We start from the raw sequence: 19206 nt of genomic DNA on the forward strand, positions 1-19206 counted from the left end.
CTAGTCAAACACTGTCATGTGAAGAAACCCTTGGCATCACCTTTCAGTACTTGCAGCAAGGCTTTTCAACCTGAACCCAAGCATGGCGAAAGGCTAACTTAACTGAACCAGTGTGCGAGCTGAGCCAGCTTGGAAGTTCACACTTCAGCCCCAGCACTGGGAGGCTAAGAGGAGAGATCAGTAGTTTGAGGCCAGCACAGGCTACACAGTAAGTTCTGGGCCAGCAAGATACTAGAGACCTGTTGTAGGCACTGGAGATAAAAGCTATTAATAACACAGAAACCCTTAGAAATTGACAGGGAGATAGACTTCAGTGTTGTCATAGGGGGAGGGTGTGGGGGAGGGGAGAGAGATGGGACAAGGACAGCAGGGTGATGTAAATGCTGTAAGCTTTCCTTAGTCATACAACATGTAAGCAGGCATCAAAACACCCATACTATAGACCATAAATATGTGCAGTTTTTAAGGTATAGTGACAATCTCACAAAAGTAAGGGCTGGTGAGTTTTCCATCAACCTAAAATGGAGTTGTGGTGGTGGCAGCACATGCCTTTGATCCCAGCAGACAGAGACCTCTGATTTTTAAGGCTAGTCTGGTTGACAGAACAAGTTCTAGGACATCTAGAGCTTAGGGAAAAACAACAAAGACAACCACAAGATAGGCTAGAGTCATCTGGGAAGAGAGAACCTCAGGTGAGAAGCACTCCCAGCAGACTGGCCTGTGGGCAAGCCAGCAGTGCATTGTCTTGACCGATGTGGAGGGGCCTGGCCCAGTTTGAGTAGTGTCACCCTTGGTCCTGGGTGCTACAGGGAAGCCGGCTGAATAAACCACAGAGTAGGTCAGTGAGCACTGTTCTGCTTCATTCCTGCCTTTAGGTTCCTGCCCTGATTTCTCTAGGACAGACTTAAACTCGTTGCTTTTGGACACTCTTTATCACTCTAATAGAAACAGAATAAGACAGTAGGAAAACATCTTATTGACCATGCTAAATGACAAGAAAAAAGTACCACTGCTGATAACTAGACACCCAGACACCTTACAAAGAGCCCATCATCACTGTGTAGTTGTTCTTACCAAAGCTGAAAGAACTCAACTTACTCAGGAGTAAGCATCATACAAACTGAACTGAGAGACTCTGTTAAGATCAATGTCAGGTACTGCCAAGGTCACCAGGACACTCCGGAAAGGACCACCAATCCCACCTATGCAACTATGTAATGGAGAATTCTGTTATGGGGTTTTGTGAGGAAGCTGGCATCACATGAATAAACCCACAGCCCAGGAGCTGACAGTGTACCAGCATGGGTGATCACCGCCACTTGCCTATAGCATGGACGATACTCCCAGATGTTCTCTGAAAGGCTGGATAGAGGAAGAGAGGGTCACATGTTCAGCGGGGACAGCGATGAGCAGCTCACCACCTTTCAAACTTCCTGGAGGGCTAGCATGAGTACCTGACAGTGTATCCTACCTCTGGATTGCATCTGACTCAACACGACCATAGTGGTCAACTAATCTAGCATACATCCACATCCCTTTCACCTTCCATTAAACTACATACTTATAACAGTAATTTAACATCAAACAACAGTCATAACAAAAACTACACTTGAGAATTCTAACCTGAATTACATGATAGGAGTGGTTCATTGGGAATATTGTGGTCCCTCAGAAACAGTCATTTTACAGTTGGACCTTTTATTAATTTATAAAGTGTTAGAAATGATCATACTGCTATTTATGCTGAAGCTCAAACTCAAAGAAAAGCAAATGCTAGTGTGATCAGCCGTGTGTGCTAGCGAGTGAGTGTTCACTGAAGGGCAGGTGTGAAGAAACGGCAGCAAGAGCAGAAGCTAATTCTCCTGACTCCACCTAATATACCAAAATCCAAATGGGAAGCACAGTTTCACCTGCGCAAACTTCCAAGCGCTGTGGAGCTGCAGGAACCGAGAGGAGCGTCCCCACCTACAAGAACTCTCTAACCCTGATCACTTCACATAGTCTGCTCAGATACTCACTTCCTCCAAAACATTAAAAAGGAAAGTGAGACATTTACTTTTCCCACAGTAATGTCCCCAGACTCCCACATACATAGATGGACTGTCCCTTCAGTCTCTTTTAGCTCTTGTCTGGAAAATACACTGCAGCCAGTCTCTCTGGGAGACCCTCCCACTGGCACACTTTGTGTGGAGGCCAGGGAAACCTTTTAGTCACTAAGATGTAAGAAAAAAGTAAATGTAGATAGTTTTAACAGCCAACAGAATGATCATAAAAGCAGGTAACTCAGAACCTCTCAAGCGTGGCAAAATTCACCAATTCAGAAGCAGACCTTTCAAAAATGTATTTTATCTATCAGTGTACGTGTGCATGCACGCATCCAGGGAGCAGAGGCTGCTTCTCTACACCTACCATGGGATCCGGGAACCCGGCTCAGGAGTTGGTCTTGCAAGGCAAGGGCTTTTACAGGAGGAACCGACCCAAGGGCCCCAGGGTGTTTCTAAACAATGACTCCTTGAGAAAGGAAGGGGAGTGGAGAAGGCGACTTGTGGGACAGCAGAAGGTAATTCCCTCACAAGCTTGCAGACTCGCCCCTCTAAGCAAGGAAAAGTTTTCTTTGAAATGAACTGTCCTGCAACTTAAACCAGAAAGTGCTTATTTTAAGAACCAAAACAATAATGAACCTGGACCATGCACAAGGTCTTGGTGAATTGAGAAGAAACAACCCCCCACCCCCCCACCCCACCCCCAGCTCAACGTGAAGCTGCACCCACCCTTGTAGCATGCTGGGAGGTGAGTCGTGAACCAAAGGCTTCGCAGGTGAAGGAGCAGCTGAAATACACTCCTCAGACTCAATTACAAAATAACGTAACAGACCTCTGACTATCACAGGGAGATGGGGAAGACGCCAGTGCACTCCAGTTGTTATTATGAACGTGTGTAGTAAAAGTTAGAAAACTAGCTAGGAGGAGGCGGTGCACGTCTTTAATCCCAGCACTCAGGAGACAGAGCCAGGCAAGGCTCTGTGAGTTTGAGGCCAGCCTGGTCTTTTACAAAGGGAGTTCCAGGACAGCCTGGTCTACACAGAGAAACCCTGTCTCAAAACAAAAACAAAAACAAAACACAAGCCAAAAAAAGTTAGAAAACTAATTCTATTCATGAGAAAGCATAGTCCAAATTAAATGAAATCTACAAAAGCAAATTCCGATCAATGGGTCCACTGTGACAGGCCCCCAAAAGAACTCAGTGCATTAGAGAAAGTCTAGTGTCTCCATCTCCAGCTAAGTGCAGGCAGTATATGAGGAGGCGACAGGTGTCACTCACTATCTCCCCAGCTCTGAACTGCAGTCCAGTCAGTTAACAAGCAGTTACCCTCACACAACCACTCCATCTCATACTGTGCTCACAAAGCACTTCATGTTCAAGATACAGTCAATGCCCAAATCAGAGTCCCTACCACCAGCTACTGACCTGTCAAACACATTCCTTACACGTTAATGGGGGCAGGGGGGTCCCTGCCAGTCTCCCGGGAGTGCTAGGATAAGATACCGCAAACCTAGTGTTAAAAAACAGAAAGATGTTCTGAAATAGAACTATGAAATGTGCACCAAGCTGGGCACAGTGGCTCACGCCCACAACTAGCCCTTGGGAGGCTGAGGCAGGCAAGCTGTCACGGTTTGAGGCCAGCCTGTCAGGGATACAAAGATTTCACTAAAGACAAGACATAAATCAAGCCACACAAGACTGTGACAAGAAAAGGGAAGAGAGGGGGGAGGAGGACACAGGAAAGAGAGTGAGAAACTTCTACAGATGCAGTGGAGGGTGCTGCCCAGGGTTGGGGACAATCACTTCCCTGCTCTGGCCTCAGCTTCTGGAGCCTGCCACAGATGTGAAGTCCCCTGTTTTCGTGGGACTCCCTTCTGTCCTTCTTGGAAGGACTCTGTGTCATTGGATTTAGAGCTCACGCAGATACCTGCGATTTCATCTCCAGACCTTTTATTTCCATGTGATGATCCCTTTTCCAAACGAGGTCACATTTACAGTTCCAGGCTGACACATTTTGGGGAGGAGGTGCACAGGGCAGTCACACATCAGCCATCTAGTATCAGTTATATCCGAATCCAGCCAGTCCTTACTCTCCCAAGCATGCTCTAGATGCCGGGTTTGTCTCCAGTACCATGAAAAGACAAGTCAGAGACATCAGCGCACACTTCTTAATTCAGTTTTATTTCATGTATTATCTGACAGCTCTTTACAGACATACCCATTCTCTTATGATTCCTTTTCCTGAATGTGTGAGCAGACGGGCACACTGGCCACATGTGTGAGCAGACAGACACACTGACCACATGTGTGAGAGGCAGACACACTGACCACATGTGTGAACAGACAGACACACTGACCACATGTGTGAGAGGCAGACACACTGACCACATGTGTGAGCAGACAGACACACTGACCACATGTGTGAGCAGACAGACACACTGACCACATGTGTGAGCAGACAGACACGCTGACCACATGTGTGAGAGGCAGACACGCTGGCTGCAGGAATACTGCGCTCAGGGATGAACAGGCTCCATCCGGTGCACTGATCTGGGAAGACCTCCCTATCTGCAGACCTCACTCAGATCGAGACTCTGCAAGTGGGCTTAGGCAGGCTGAGGACCTACTGATATAAACACATCTGAAAGCTAGTCACTTCATTCATATGCTAATAAGTTGTCCTCATATGTGAAAATTACCAAGGAGGGTACTATGGTGCAATGCCCCCATCCTTAAATGATACCTTCCTTGAAGAATGGTGTCATAAAATCGGAATGTCAACAAATTCTCTGAATCACCACAGCAAAGCATTCAGATGGGGGGGGGGCGGCACAGGACGGATGAAGTGTTTAAGTATCAATGTCGGCAAAGTGCACTCTTAAGTGACTTTAAAAAGGAAAGGACCCCACCCCACACACCCCGAGAACTGAAACACACAGCTCTGCAGTGTGCCTCCTCCAACACCAGCTGTTGTGTACACTCGGGAGCTCAAAAAACTAGGGGAGTTTAAACTCAAAACGTCCCAAAACACCCAAGGAAGCTTGGCCCCCAGAGAGGCACTACAAGGAGGAGGTAGGAGGAAGGGCCACCTAGAAATAGGGTACTGAAGGGACCCAGGTCCCTTTGTCCCTCCCTCTCTACCACCCCCTTTCTCTCTCACCGTGAGGTGACTTTTGGTCGGAAAAGCAGAACTGAACCCTCCGAAACTGTGAGCCCAAACCAACCGTTCCTCCCTACAAACTGCTTACCTCTGCTGTCTGTCACACCAGACACAAAGTTAGCAAAAGAAGCTGTGTATGACATAGCTGTGTATATGACACTCTGGGGTGAGTTGCAAACCAGCCGTGATTCTGTAAGGAGACCACCCAAGCAGTGGCACCCACACAGATGACACAGAAAGCAAGCAAGTGCAGGCTGATCCCCAGGTGACAATCCACACAGGCCCAGCAGCGGTGCTGAGCGGGGACGCTGCCCAAAGCTCAGCCACACGGCCCCTGCCTCTTTCCCCACCGCACCCTGCATCTGGGAACAAGTCAAAGACACTGAGAGGCGGGCGTGAACAACTCATACCTCCACCAGGAATGATTGCCAACTTTGTTTCAACCAGGCCCATTTTTGCAGAGGAAGCTAAAAAGAAATAAAGAGGATTAAGTGGCAAGGCATGGCATCCATATGTAATATGACAACTTGAGAAAGTAAAGTAAGATTTTCTGAAAACATTGTTTATTGACAAAAGGCTCCACAGCCTTGCTACCACAGTTTGGTGCCTTTATGAATGGGCTGCACATGCTTTGACTTCTCAACTGAAAACCTACCTGACTCCAGTACCAGGAAAGAATCGGGTAAAGATCACCACAAGAACTCAGGAACCTAGAATTAACACCTCAACCTCATGCCGCAAGACCTGCTTGGCCACATGAAGTCAGGAAAAGGCAAACTAAACTCCTGCAAGCGGCATGTAGTGACAGCATGAAGCAGGGGGGAGCTGGGCTGACCCTCTGCTGCCCAGAGCGTACACACCTGCCGGGAGCAGGACGAAAGCACGGGCTGTGTGCCACGGCCTGACCTCAGATGCCAGCTCCCTCACTCCCTCCTCTGGGCTCCTGCAACCCCCACAGAACCTCACAGGACTTCCAGGCACGAGAGGGAGCGAACCGTGTCAAGGGTCCCTGGTCAGCACCCAGCAAGTGGCTAATACCAACTCTTTTCACAATTCTCTCAACACATGCTCAGAATCGGGCAAAAAGAGGGAACTTCAAGGGATAAAGTTGCCACCACTGCAATAAAGTCATTAAGCGCTGGGCCAAACATGTCCACTGACTCCATGGACCACACGCACTGCTACTGTCATGAGCTCTATTTTAAATGGAAGGAAATTAGTCTTTTAAAAGAGAAGCCCTGGGGTCCCAAATCAGACGTCTGACTCAAATTCAGGTGTCTCTTTCCACCAAGGCTGAACAAAGGATGGCAAAGGAGCTTCCTGAGTGGGAATGTCAAATGCCAGGCTGGAAAAAAGGCAGTTTTCCCACGCAGACATCAGGCTCCTGGGCGATTTTTTAATGTCCTGCTGAAAAGGAAGGGGAGCAAAGCTATTTGGGCCTGAGGGGTACGCACTGCTCACCACTGCCACCCATGTGTGCACCAAGGGTCAGACCCAGGGCTCCCCCTTCCCCCCGCAGGCTTCCTCATGAGCATATTCGTCATACAAAGTAACAGACTTCCTTACAAGACTCTCACAGCGTCATGTGTATGGGGTCCCATCTGCTCCTCCCTCACCGCTCTTCGTCACCCCCACACCTCCATTCCTCATCCCCAAGTCTCCTTTTCACCTTTTTGTTTTGGTCTAGGCTTAACATGTAAGAGAAATTGACTGTATTTCTGAGTCAGGCTGACTTCAAGAAACACGAGACTCTCCACAAACTTATTGGTTTTCATGCAAATAGCCCCGCATTATAATTAATTCTTTAACCTGAGCTCCTTTTAAATATGTTAACAGGATAAATGCTCACCTGCTACTCGAATGTCACACGCTAAAGCCAGCTCCAGACCCCCTCCTAGGGCAAGTCCGTCTATGGCTGCGATCGTGGGCACAGGGAGGTTAGCTGAAACAGAGAGATCATCCTTCACTCAGAGCCACAGCTTTAACACAGCTCACTCACAACATATTCTTAAGCAGGGGGTCATATGCACAGTTTATGCCTCTATCTTCTTCAATAAAACACAAGCATTCCCAATATTCTTTGAAACCGTTACATAATGATTGTAGACAATCCACCTATGAATGGGGAACACTTCTGAACCATTCCATCTTGTGAATTACCTTCAAGATTATTTTACTGAATTCTGTAACTTCATAATCTGAAAACCTAGTCTTTCACAAGGTGTTTAGTTCATACGAATTCAAGTTGGGGTAATTTGTGCGGCACTTCGGAACTCCTGACCCTTAATGGGCTTGGTGCTCAGAATGCCACCTGGAGACATGGCATCTACTCAAAGAAGCACACAGGGCAGCTGGCCACAGACGATGCAGGCCAGGTGCCACCACCAGGGAAGGGTGGCACAAAGGCTCCACCCACAGTCCCATCTGGCCCTGGGATCCTGGCCAGAAGTAGACATGGGAAGAGGCAGCATTCACAGAACCTACAAGAGAGTATTTCTGGAATCTTCTACAGTAGCATGTTTCCATATGGCATTTTCAAAGGTGCTCTGCTATCCCTACCCTGCTACCCCAACCCCTACCCATTTAACTCTTCCAGTTCCATTGTTCCCCTTTCTCCTGATATCTACACCCAAAGCCCTTTCCCTAGTGTATGGACTTGTATGGGTACTCTGATGTAGATATACACATCAACAATCTTACCCAGGACTGAATCTGTGAGCTCGCCCACTGGTGCAATAGTGGCATGAATGTTATTGCAGTAAATAACGCTCTCTGATTGGATGAAACCTGCTTGACAAGAGAATGTATGCCAGGTACTGCTAACTGGATCCAAAACTTATGGCTGGCTAGGTCATAGGTCATAGGGGAGAAGTTAATACTGTTATTTTGTTAAATGGACATAATAATAAATTGCCCCTTACATTCTTATCTTTATACCCAAAAGTCAGTAGATCTCCCAGCCTTCATCAGAGGAGCTTCTTTTTGCAGCAGATGAAGATTAACAGAGACCCACAATTGGTCAATGTGTAGAGAGTGAACCTCAAACAGAACGTCTACATCACAGCCCCAAAGCTCAGGAATCCTCGTGGAAGAAGTGTCAGAAAGACTATAAAAGCCAGGGGTCACGGATGTCTGCAACAAAACATGTGCTGGGATGACAGGGCCACTGCACACATGAACCACACAAGATCTAGCCAAATCCCAGCACAGAGAGAAGAACTCCTACCTCTACCAACTGATGACTGCCTGTGGAGGGAGGGTCAGTTTTCTGTAGGGATGTAACCACTGAAAGGCCTGCTCCAGGAGGTGGCCCTACCCATGCACATTTGGATAGCACTAAGAAGGGGTAAGGAGAACACACACGAAACTGAGAGGAAAAGAGAGGGAAATTGTGGTCATATATTATTTATGCTTTATTAAAGCTTGCCTGAGGATTCAGAAAGCAAAGTCAGTCACAAGCATAGAAGTCAGGCACACACCTTCAATCCGGAAGCTAGGAGGTGGTGGGACACAGCTTTAATCCTAGGACTCAGGATTAAGAGGTAGATGGATCTCTGTGAGTTCAAGGCCACCCAGATCTACCTAAGACTGATCCAGTCCTAAAGAGACACAGCTCACACAACAATGATCAGCACCTGGGATCACACATCAGCACCTGGGATCACAGGCCTTTAATCCCAGCACTAGAGGGTATAAAAGATAGGAGCAGGGTCTTCAGTAGTCAGCATCAGGGATTCATTCTCCAGCCACATTGAGGACAGGAAGACATTGAAGTCTCTGGCTTCTCCAGCCACGCTGAGGAGTGGCTTCAGTCTGAGGTCTGGGAGAGCTCGCGGATCAGCTATTTCAGTCTGCAGTAGAATGAGATTTTTTGCTCTTCTGATCTTCAGCTTGAAGCTTGAACCCCAATATCTGTCTCCAGGTCTTTTAGTTTTCATGTTACAGGCAACATGGGAGGACTTGGAAGGAAGGGAATGGGGGTGAACTTGATCATTATATGCTGGCTTCGGAGATGACTCCATAGTTAAGAGCACACACTGCTCTTCCTGAGGGCCTCAGCTTCCTTCCCAGCAGCCTCGTCAGGTGGCTCACAAACACCCATGTCCCTTGGAAGAGCATTAGGTAACCTTGGGAACTGCTCCATTTAACCTGCCCTTGTCATCGCGGTTTTTTTTTTCAGGTGAAATTCATTAGGTACACTTGTACTATTAACCCGTTCCTTGTTGAAGGCAGTGACAAATCTGTCTGACATTCCCCACAGAGTGTACTGGACAGAAGGGTGAATCTGCCCTGTCCTTCAAGGACAAGCCTCCCCTCAGAAGCACAGCCTGTGTGACAACCCTTCCTCCCAAGCCCTTTCAGACTGACAGCAGAACAAGCGGGGCCGATTCCTACACTTAAGAATGAGTGGGACTCAGTGACCTTCAAGAGCTGGGTAGACTTTAGAAGAGCCAGGAAATGGGCCTGTGTCGGGGATGGGGGTGATGATGGGACCTTTACAAGTCCATTCTGTTCGGTGTAAAGGAACCAGCCTTACCCTTTCCCCGTCAGGAGAAAACATTTTCTCTCACACGATTTCTAGGAAGGAGTCATTTTTTATATGAAACTAACAATGAATTCTGTCCTACTATAACCTTTAGACCTTTCACTGGTGAACACTTGCTTTTCTTTCTCTTTTTTACCAGAGAAGTTCATATATGCATACAATGTGTTTTTTTTTAAACTTTAGTGTGTGTGCGTGCACGTGTGTGCATGCACGTGTGTGTGTGTGCGCGTGTGTGCGTGTGTGTACATGTGTGCGTGTGTACGTGTGCGTGTGTGTGCACGTGTGTGCGTGTGTGTACGTGTGTGCGTGTGTGTACGTGTGTGCTGTGTGTGCGTGTGCGTGTGTGTGTGCGTACGTGTGTGCGTGTATGCGCGCGTGTGTGTGCGCGTGTGCATGTGCGTGCGTGTGTGTGCGCGTGTGTACGTGTGTGCGTGTGCGCGTGTGTGTGCGTGTGTGTGTGTGTGTGTGTGTGTGTGTGTGTGTGTGTGTGTGTGTGTGTGTGTGTGTAGGTATGGGCATATGAGTACAGTTGCCTGCAGAGGCCAGAGTGTCTGAGCCCCCTGAAGCTCCAGCTACAGGCCATGTGGTGCTGCTGGCCCTGATCTCGGGCTAAGGCAGCCCTATCTGTACAGCCAGACCATCTCACACAGTAACAGACAGATGTGACATGATGTTGCTTAGTGAGTACAGCCCCCAACGACACGATGTAAGAAATGCTGTAGCAGGCTGATTATGTCAGCAAGACGCGGTGACAGGCTGGCCAAGGGTCTGGCTTGGACGCAGAGTGAAGAGGTTGGCCCCCCCAGACACAGGACTTAAGTCAGGTGGTACAACTATTAACACTTTCCTATTATGATTGTACATTGTAGAATCAATAAAAAATGTTTTAAAATCTGACATTTAAAATTTGAGGAATTTAATTTTCCAAAGGGGATACAATAAATCTAACATTGCAACTTTTAAGAAATACAGAATGGCAATAAATTGAAATCCAAAAAGGATATAGAAAAGAGTAACTGTGCCCACATCCCTCTTGAAACTTTCAAAAGTAACATAAATTTGTGGGAGAGAAGGCTGGCTATAAAATGTTCCCCACTAAAGTATTATTTAATTAGAACAGCTTAATCCAGTCAATATTTTACAGTACTATGAATTCTAAAACCACACACTCTTGGAAAGGCAGACTATCAGAACAGGGGCTACAAGGAAGACCCAAAGGGCAGCTGTCCATGCCTACAAAGGACTTGAGGCAGGAAACGAAATGCCATGGCCACAGCTCCAGGAGAAACCATGACTCAGTGTATTACGCAACAGCGGGATCAGATACTATTTTGAGTTTCATTCCAGGAAGTGAGCCAGGTATGACAAGGAAGATAATAATCCTTTGAAATGCTCCTAAAAATATAATTAAAGCAATAATTAAAGAGGAGACCTATTTTGAGAGGGGAAAGCATGGCAGGCCCTGCGGTGCACCTCAGAGCCCGCAGCATACCCAGGTCCAGCGAGGCTGGAGTGAGCGCAGCACTGGAGGTGGTGGGGCTCCTCTCGGCTCCTCGGGCAGAGGTTAATTGTAACCCTCTAGAGAAGCAAATGATCTGATTATAAGGAGAAGGTTAGTGTTGGTTGGGTGACTTTTAAACTTGGTTTGCCTTAAGGACTAGTGTTCTGTGTCAGCAAGATGGCTCACTGGCCCGGCGCTTGTAACCAGAGCTGACAGCAGAAGTTCCACTCCTGGGACCCATGTGGGGGAAGCAGAGAACTAACACCCTGACTTTCACACAAATAAATAATAAGATGTAATTTCAAACAACTAGAAATCTAGTACTGCTACACAAAACAGAAAGTCATTACTTTAACAGAAAGGTCCATACGCAGTGTGATGAAAACTCTGAATACCAAAATCAAGAATAGAAATACAATCTCCACTAACAAACCACAATAAATTCCTAATTATTCCTAGATGCAGCTAAAACTTTACATTTGACTTAAGGTGCTTTCTACCTTCCCTCCAAAGTCTGAAGAAAGCACAAGAACAGAGCAAAGGGCGGGTCCCTGAATAAAGATGACTGCCGGGGCACCCCAGCTCTAGTGGAGGCTGGCAGGCTGGACTGGGCTGGAAGGTGGCCTAGGGCTGCCACACAGAGTGCAGTGGGAAGCCAGCAGGCACCACAGAGGGGAGTGCCACCACCCTCAGGTGAGAGAAACCAGATCCAAGCCTGGAAGACTCAGCCACCTTAGCCCTAGAGACACAGGCAAACCCCTGCATCACCTAAATGCTAACACTAGGTTAAGATCCAAATAAAAGGAGACGGCCCTGGAAGGCTGTGGTGGAGACGGGAGCAGCAGTGTTCCTCGTGGAGGAGTCATTCTATTAACAGGCACCTCCAGGCAGGCGCCCAGTTCTCCCCACACAGCCCAGTTTCCAGGCTGTGTCTATACATAAAAATAAGAGAGTGAACTGATGCTTTAGCCAGGAAAGATGGAGGGAAAAACCTCATAAGAATGCGGCAAAATAAGCCAGAGGACAAAGAGGGAGACTGGTGCCACTACGGGATGACATGAAAAGACCTGGCAGGCACAGGGAGTCCTGGCCACACGTGGGACCACAGCATGGGACAAACCGGAAAATCACCTAAGACATTTGTTTTTTCAAAAAATAAAGTCACTAAACTGGAGAGATGGCTCAGCAGTTACGAGCACATACTGCTCTTATACAGCACGCAGGGCCAGTTCCCAAAACTCACACTGGGTAGCTTACAACTGTCTGCAACTCCAGATCCATGGAACCCAACACCCTCTTCTGGACTCAGGGTACCTACACTGGCATGTGCACACACACACACACACACACACACACATACAAACACACACACATATACAAACACACACACACACCTGCAAAATAAAAGTATGTCTTTAAAAATGTAAAAATGCTTTAAAAATGTAGTCACAAGTCACAAGCCAGGTGGTAGTGGCGCACGCCGTTAATCCCAGCACTCGGGAAGCAGAGGCAGGCAGATCTCTGTGAATTCGAGGCCAGGCTGGACCGACAGCCTCCAAAACAATACAGAAAAACCCTGTCTCGTAAAACCAAAAAACAAAAAACAAACAAAAAAATGTAGTCACAAAAATCAGAAAGTATAGAGATGGGACACAGAGAAACCAAACCTAAGCCAAAAGAAAGGAAGGAGTCAGATGTGGGGGGCGGGGGTACATCACAGGTTGACGACACACAACAGGGGGAACATTACACGTATGACACTGCAGCCAAGCCGAGGAAAGCCTCTAGAACCTTAACAAGGCAGTGTGGACAAAGCGAAGAGCCTTCATGTACAGACTGGTGCTTTGTCTAGGAGTCAAAGAAAGGTCTAAAGATGTGTACAGTAAAATCAGCACATCTGCGATGACCACACCCATGCAGGAAGGATGGCAGCTGCTGAGAAACCACCAAAGCCTACAGTCAACACAGCCTCAGGTGTTGCTTATGGGATTAGAAGTATAGAAAAATCCATGAGAAGTGAAGTTAATTCCCTTTTTGGTCTTGACAAATTCTGGAGCGGTGTTCTGGAACAGCAGAATTTAACACATAAATCCATGGCTCAGTTTTAAACAGCAGAGTGGTCAGGTTGTAGTGGTGCACTCCTTTAATCCCAGCACTTGGGAGGCAGAGGCAGGTGGATCTCTGAGTTCCAGGCCAGCCTGGTCTACAGAGTGAGTTCCAGGACAACAAGGGATACACAGAGAAACACTGTCAGTAGATTAGATTAGATTAAACAGATAGACAGACAGATATATAGAAGAAATGAAAATAAAAGTAAAAAGCAAAGTGTTCACAGCCAAGAGTCACAATGTGCATAGCACCCAGCACACTCAACAGGACAGGGTGCTGCAACTCATAAAGAAGCTATATAACTCCTAAAACCTTGCTCTTCCTTCCCATGATTCTTCCTTGGCCCTCAGACACAGGCAGAAGACACGGTGAGCAACATAAACAGTCTGCAAACTCAAAACGTCTCTTCGCCAAGTAACTCTCAGCCTCAGCACGCAATTTAAATAAAAGCCAAGTTATCACATGACCCAGATGAACACCTGGGGAGAACTAGGCCTCAGCCTGCATGCCATGGATACATGGAGAGCACTCAGCCTCAGCCTGCATGCCATGGACACCTGGGGAGCACTCAGTCTCAGTCTGCATGCCATGGACACCTGGGGAGCACTCAGTCTCAGTCTGCATGCCATGGACACATGGGGAGCACTCAGTCTCAGTCTGCATGCCATGGACACCTGGGGAGCACTCAGCCTCAGCCTGCATGCCATGGACACCTGGGGAGCACTCAGTTTCAGTCTACATGCCATGGATACATGGGGAGCACTCAGCCTGCATGCCATGGACACATGGGGAGCACTCCACCTCGGCCTGCATGCCAGGACCACTATGGAACTATCTAGCAGAGGTTTTTGATATAGTGGGACAAAAGTTAGACACCTACAAGGGTTGAGTGATCCCGAATGGTGATAAGAATCGAAGCTACTCAGCAGGTACTGGGGAAGGAGGCAGAGCTCCTGTAGGCTATACCTGTGTTCTTCGTTTAACACTGTATGCAGTTAGCATGTACATAATGGTTAAGTGTATAAATGACAAGCAGCACTTTAAACTCAGTCACATTACCCATGCCTTTGGACGTCACACCAGAGACTGTGACCCTCATGGCAGAGACTACAATGAAATCATCATAAGTCAGTGCTACACTCCACAGAGGTGTCTGTGAGAGGAAACTTTCCAAGTAATCTCTGATAGCTTATCTGTAGCAGCACAGATTAAGATACACGTGACTAGGTTAACTAGATTAATTTTATTCGGGGAGAAGTCACTTACGTAAGAAACCAATGACCCGCAAGTTCCAGCTCCAAGGATCCACACTCAGGCTGCTCTCCATGACCCGACCGGAACCAAGAGAGAGCGAGCCTGCCCTGGACCCCAGACCAAATATCATGTACAGGCACGTGCACAGATGTGGCTGGGTGGACCTCTCACTACACTTACCCACGAAATTCAGAGCCACACGATGGGTTTTTGCCTATATTTAGTTACTTAGTGTGTTCGTGAGCATGCTTGCATGCAAGGAAGGTATGTGTGGAGGCCAGAGGCCAACTTGCTAGAGTCAGTTCTCCTTTCCCACTGTGTGGGTTCGAGACACTGAACTCCAGACCGTCACTCACGGCGCCATCTTGTCAGGGAGGCTGTAATGTTATAATACACGTCACGCTTCAATACCTGGGAGATCTGAGGTATACAACAGCCTCCCGCTGAGATCGAGCAATTTACAAATCTGTGACCGCGAATGAGGCTGAACAAAGTTAGTAAGCCCCTAGAGCAGTGGCTCTCAACCTGTGGGCCGAGACCCTTTCACAGGGTCGCCTAATACAATCAGAAAACACAATGTTTACATGATGATTCATGACAGTAGCAAAATTAAAATTATGAAGTAGCAACAAAAATAAATTTTATGGTCAGGGTCACCAAAACATGAAGATCTGTACTAAAGTGTCACAGCATTGGGAAGGTTGAGAGCCACTGTCACAGAGTGTGAGGGACTTTTTAAATTACTTCTTCACACAATTTATTTTGATTATGTTTTCCTCTCCCTCAACTCCTAGATCCAGCCCACCTCCCTACCTACCCAATTTCATGCTCAAACTCTCCCACTCCCTCCCCCCCTTAACCTCCCCACAAAAAAGTAAGACAAAGGAAAATGCCAAAAAAAAAAAACAAATGATAGACAGACAGACAGACTGACTGACTGACTGACTGACTGACTGACTGACTGACCGACCAACCAACCATGGAGCTTATTTTGTGTTGGGCAACTATTCCTGGGCACGGGGCCTGCCCTGGAGTGTGGTTGACATTCCTAGCAACACTCTGCTACAGAAAACTGATTTTTCCTTTCCTGGAAGGTGTAAATTGCAAACAGTTTCTTAGTTAGGGGAGGGGCCTTGCATCCACTTCCCTGAGTGTCGTCTCGCAGGCTTCCAGGCTGTCTACCAATCAACACACGCGCATATATTCTGACGGCTGTTTCAAGTACTTCTCCCGGGACATTTCAATAAATCGACGTTCTTACATTCAATGTTGACAGAATTGATTCACCTTTTCTTCCCTTTTTGAAGAAACTCACTCACTCCATCTTAAATTTGAGTTTCCTCTCTGGGCATATTAACAGTCTGCCATTCCCCCAACAAGTCCCATCTGCTGCCCCACCTGGAGGGCTCGGGTCACCTGTGTGCCCAAAGCAAGCAGCACAGCACCCTGATGTGTGTACACTAAACAGTCTGCAGTGTCACTTCAGCAAAGCTCCTTGTCCTTTCTCTTTAGGGACTTGGGCCCTGGCTCTGCTCAGGTCCCTTGCAGAGATCAAAGCCAGAATGAAAGAGGGAGAGCATCTGACTCTACACACTCCTCTGCCTCACAAGACAGTTTCGTCACTGCACATGCTTTGAGTGCTCCAGATCCACTTTGCTTCAAGAGCTAATGCCATCCTTTTGGGCACCGACAATGACAGCTCTTGCCTACTGCTGACACAGGGGAGACAGGCAATTATTTTTCAGACAGGTCCCATGCCCTGCCAGCTTGCCACACTATTCTACTTTTTAATGCTTCATCTTTTGGTGTTTGGTTTTTTTCTTTCTCGGTCTTTATTTTGGTTGTTTCCTTCCTTTCTGCAGAGGCAGGACTTTGGAACAATGTTGACAATGGTCACCACAGTGTCTCCCAGTTCGCTTCTAAGCTCAGGGGACAGCTTCGAACATTTTACCATAAAGAAACAGGCACTGACTCAGGCTGAGAAAATCTATTCCCATTTCCTAAGCTTTTCCATGAATATAGGCTGACAGTTCTCAAATGCTTTTCTCACTATACTAAGGTGAATATATGATTTTTAATTGCCTAATATCATGCATTAAATTTAGCTTTTTACAATGGAAACCACCCTCACATTTCTAGGAACACCCAATTTTGTCTTTTCCCTCAATATGCAGGTCTTACCCAAATTCCCACAAACATCAGCTTGCTTCCATCATATCTGTTGTGTGTTCATTACCCAACACCCGCGGTACTGTCCTGTAGAAAGGCTGTACAGGATGTAAAGACTCCTTCCAACAGCCCCATGACATCTGAGATATAAGGCCCTGACATTTAAGCTGAGCCTGCTGTGGGTATGGCACAGCAGGGGATGAGGGGTTGGGGAAAGGGGTCAGGGAACTCAACAGCTGGCTCAGTTTCTTCCTTCACATCTATTGGCATCGAGTTTTGCCATGGTATTTTTCATTCCTTCACATTCGCTGCAGTTTCTGTGTCAGAATGTTACTAAACGCCATGCTCTCAGGAGCAGCTGGACCTGGCCTGTCACTCTTTGTCTTGTGTGTCACTGACTTCTGGCCCTTTCATTGCTGCTCTCCTAAAACGTCTGCCTTGGCTTTTTAACCTTTGCTATGCCTAGCTATTTACTATCAGTGGGTTTTCTCTCACTGGCATGGACTTAATGTAGCACGAAAAATAAAAGAACCAGAGAGAGATACTGGGGTTCAAGCTTCAAGCTGAGGAGCAGAGAAGCAAAGCAGCCAAGTCAGTAGCTCTTACCTCTACCCAGCTGAAATGGCGATCCTGTCTCCATGAATCCTCAGAGGCAAAAGGCTCTGAGTTCCCGTCTCCTCCTCCTTATATTCCTTTCTCTGCCCAGCCATATCCTCCTGTCTCCACCTACCTAGTGCTAGGTTAAAGACCTGTGATCCCAAGTGCTAGTATCAAAGGCAGGAGCTCTATTACTCTTCACTCTAGTGTAGGTCAGGGTGGCTTTGAACTCACAGAGATCCATCTGACTGTCTCCTGGGATTAAAGGTATGTGCCACCACTGCCTAGTTTCTATAGCTAACTAATGTGGCTGGCTTTACAAACTGATCTCCAGTGGCTTTATTAGATCATAAACAATATATCACCACACTTAAGGTTGAGAATTGTCCCTGGAGTGTTTTACACCAAGTCTCATGAATTTGGACACAGTAATGTAACCATCCAGTCTTTGAGTTCTCTCTCACAGCTTCTCCTCTGACTCATAACTCAGCCCAAGTTCCTCTTCAATCTAAGCACATGAGTCTTAAATCTGTTTATTTTGTTTCTAACTTACCTGTACTGTGAACCAAGAATATCTCCACGTATCAATTTTCTGACTTTCGCTTCTGGCTCTATACATTTTTACAAAAATTCTGTGAGAATGATATATACTCTCTGGTTTAGGGTTGAGTCTACTAAATTAAACTTGTCAGTCATGTTGTTTAGTTCCCTGTTTTTTAAAAATTATTTACCAGTTTTGGTCCTTCTGAATTCATAGCAAAGTGATGAAAATACTAGCACTGCTAATTTTACTAATACCGTCAGATTTGTCAATGTGTATAATTTTTTTTATACTGAGATACTAGTTTTAAGAGCAATAGCTAGCAATCTTCTTTATATTTCTGTTACTAGTTCTTTTATTTTGTTTTGTTTTTCTGAGAAGGAGGTTTGGTGGGCTGTCACTCTTTAACCTCAGCTGGTGTCTGTCACCTGTAATCCTCTATCCTCCTGCCTCATACAGTCCCTGAATGTTCACTCTGCAGGCCTGCATCATCTGCCTAACTCTTGGTTAATCATCTACGAATCAAAATTTAAAGAAGATAAAAAAGAGGAAGTGTGTATGGGGGGCGGGGCAGAGGTCTTCCCTAGTCACTCTCCACATACTTTCTGAGTCAGTCTCTGACTGAGCCTGAAGATTGCCACCTAGGTCAGGCTGTGCAGCCAGTCCTGCGCCCCCAGTGCTGGGATCACAGGCACACACTGAGGTACCCCACTTTTCACATGTGCTGTGGGGATGAAGCTCAAGCCCTCACAGCTCACACTTTCTTTTCAAATGCAGTACACAAAGTGCTGGAGCAGCCACAGCTCACGGTCATCTAACCGTGTGTCTGAGCGCAGCCGAGAGAAACTGTGACGTAGAGCCCAATGTAAGCGTATGCAGACGTGACTGTGCTTACCAATGTCATTGATTACTGCTCGTATCTTGGAGACAAAGGGACCGACTTCGCTGGAATGCATTTTGGCTCTTTCCTTAAGGTCAGCACCTGCAAGACATTGTGTTTACAAATGAGATGGTGACATAAGCACAATTGTAAAGCAAAAAAATTAGATATTTACTCAGGACTAATGCCACATGAAGGCCCACTGAGCTTATATGCTGCATGTCCTTCCCAGTGGTGAGCGCTGGAAGGAGAGAAGGCCTGTTTCTCCATGCTGATCAGATGGCCTACAGCAATGTCCTGCAGCTTTCTGCTCTCCCTTTGTCCATGGAGGACGACCATGTTACACCCACTGACCACTGCTGCTCTACACAAACTCAGGCTAAGAAGCCTTCCAAAGACTCGTTTA

The 19206-nt window shown here is 46.9% G+C and overlaps 1 protein-coding gene across 1 annotated transcript in view; it reads right to left on the reverse strand.

The window, feature by feature from the left end:
• The window catches only part of Auh (AU RNA binding methylglutaconyl-CoA hydratase), a 95109-nt gene that overhangs the window by 47343 nt on the left and 28560 nt on the right, over positions 1-19206 (reverse strand). The window contains exons 4-6 of the mRNA XM_005066299.4: positions 18816-18902; positions 7053-7145; positions 5614-5670 (exon numbers count right to left, since the gene is read on the reverse strand). Coding sequence (XP_005066356.1) covers positions 5614-5670; positions 7053-7145; positions 18816-18902 — 237 coding nt within the window. The remainder of the gene's footprint in view (positions 1-5613; positions 5671-7052; positions 7146-18815; positions 18903-19206) is intronic.

This window comes from Mesocricetus auratus, unplaced genomic scaffold, assembly GCF_017639785.1.
Source record: "Mesocricetus auratus isolate SY011 unplaced genomic scaffold, BCM_Maur_2.0 Super-Scaffold_100013, whole genome shotgun sequence".
In the NCBI taxonomy this organism is placed as follows: domain Eukaryota; kingdom Metazoa; phylum Chordata; class Mammalia; order Rodentia; family Cricetidae; genus Mesocricetus; species Mesocricetus auratus.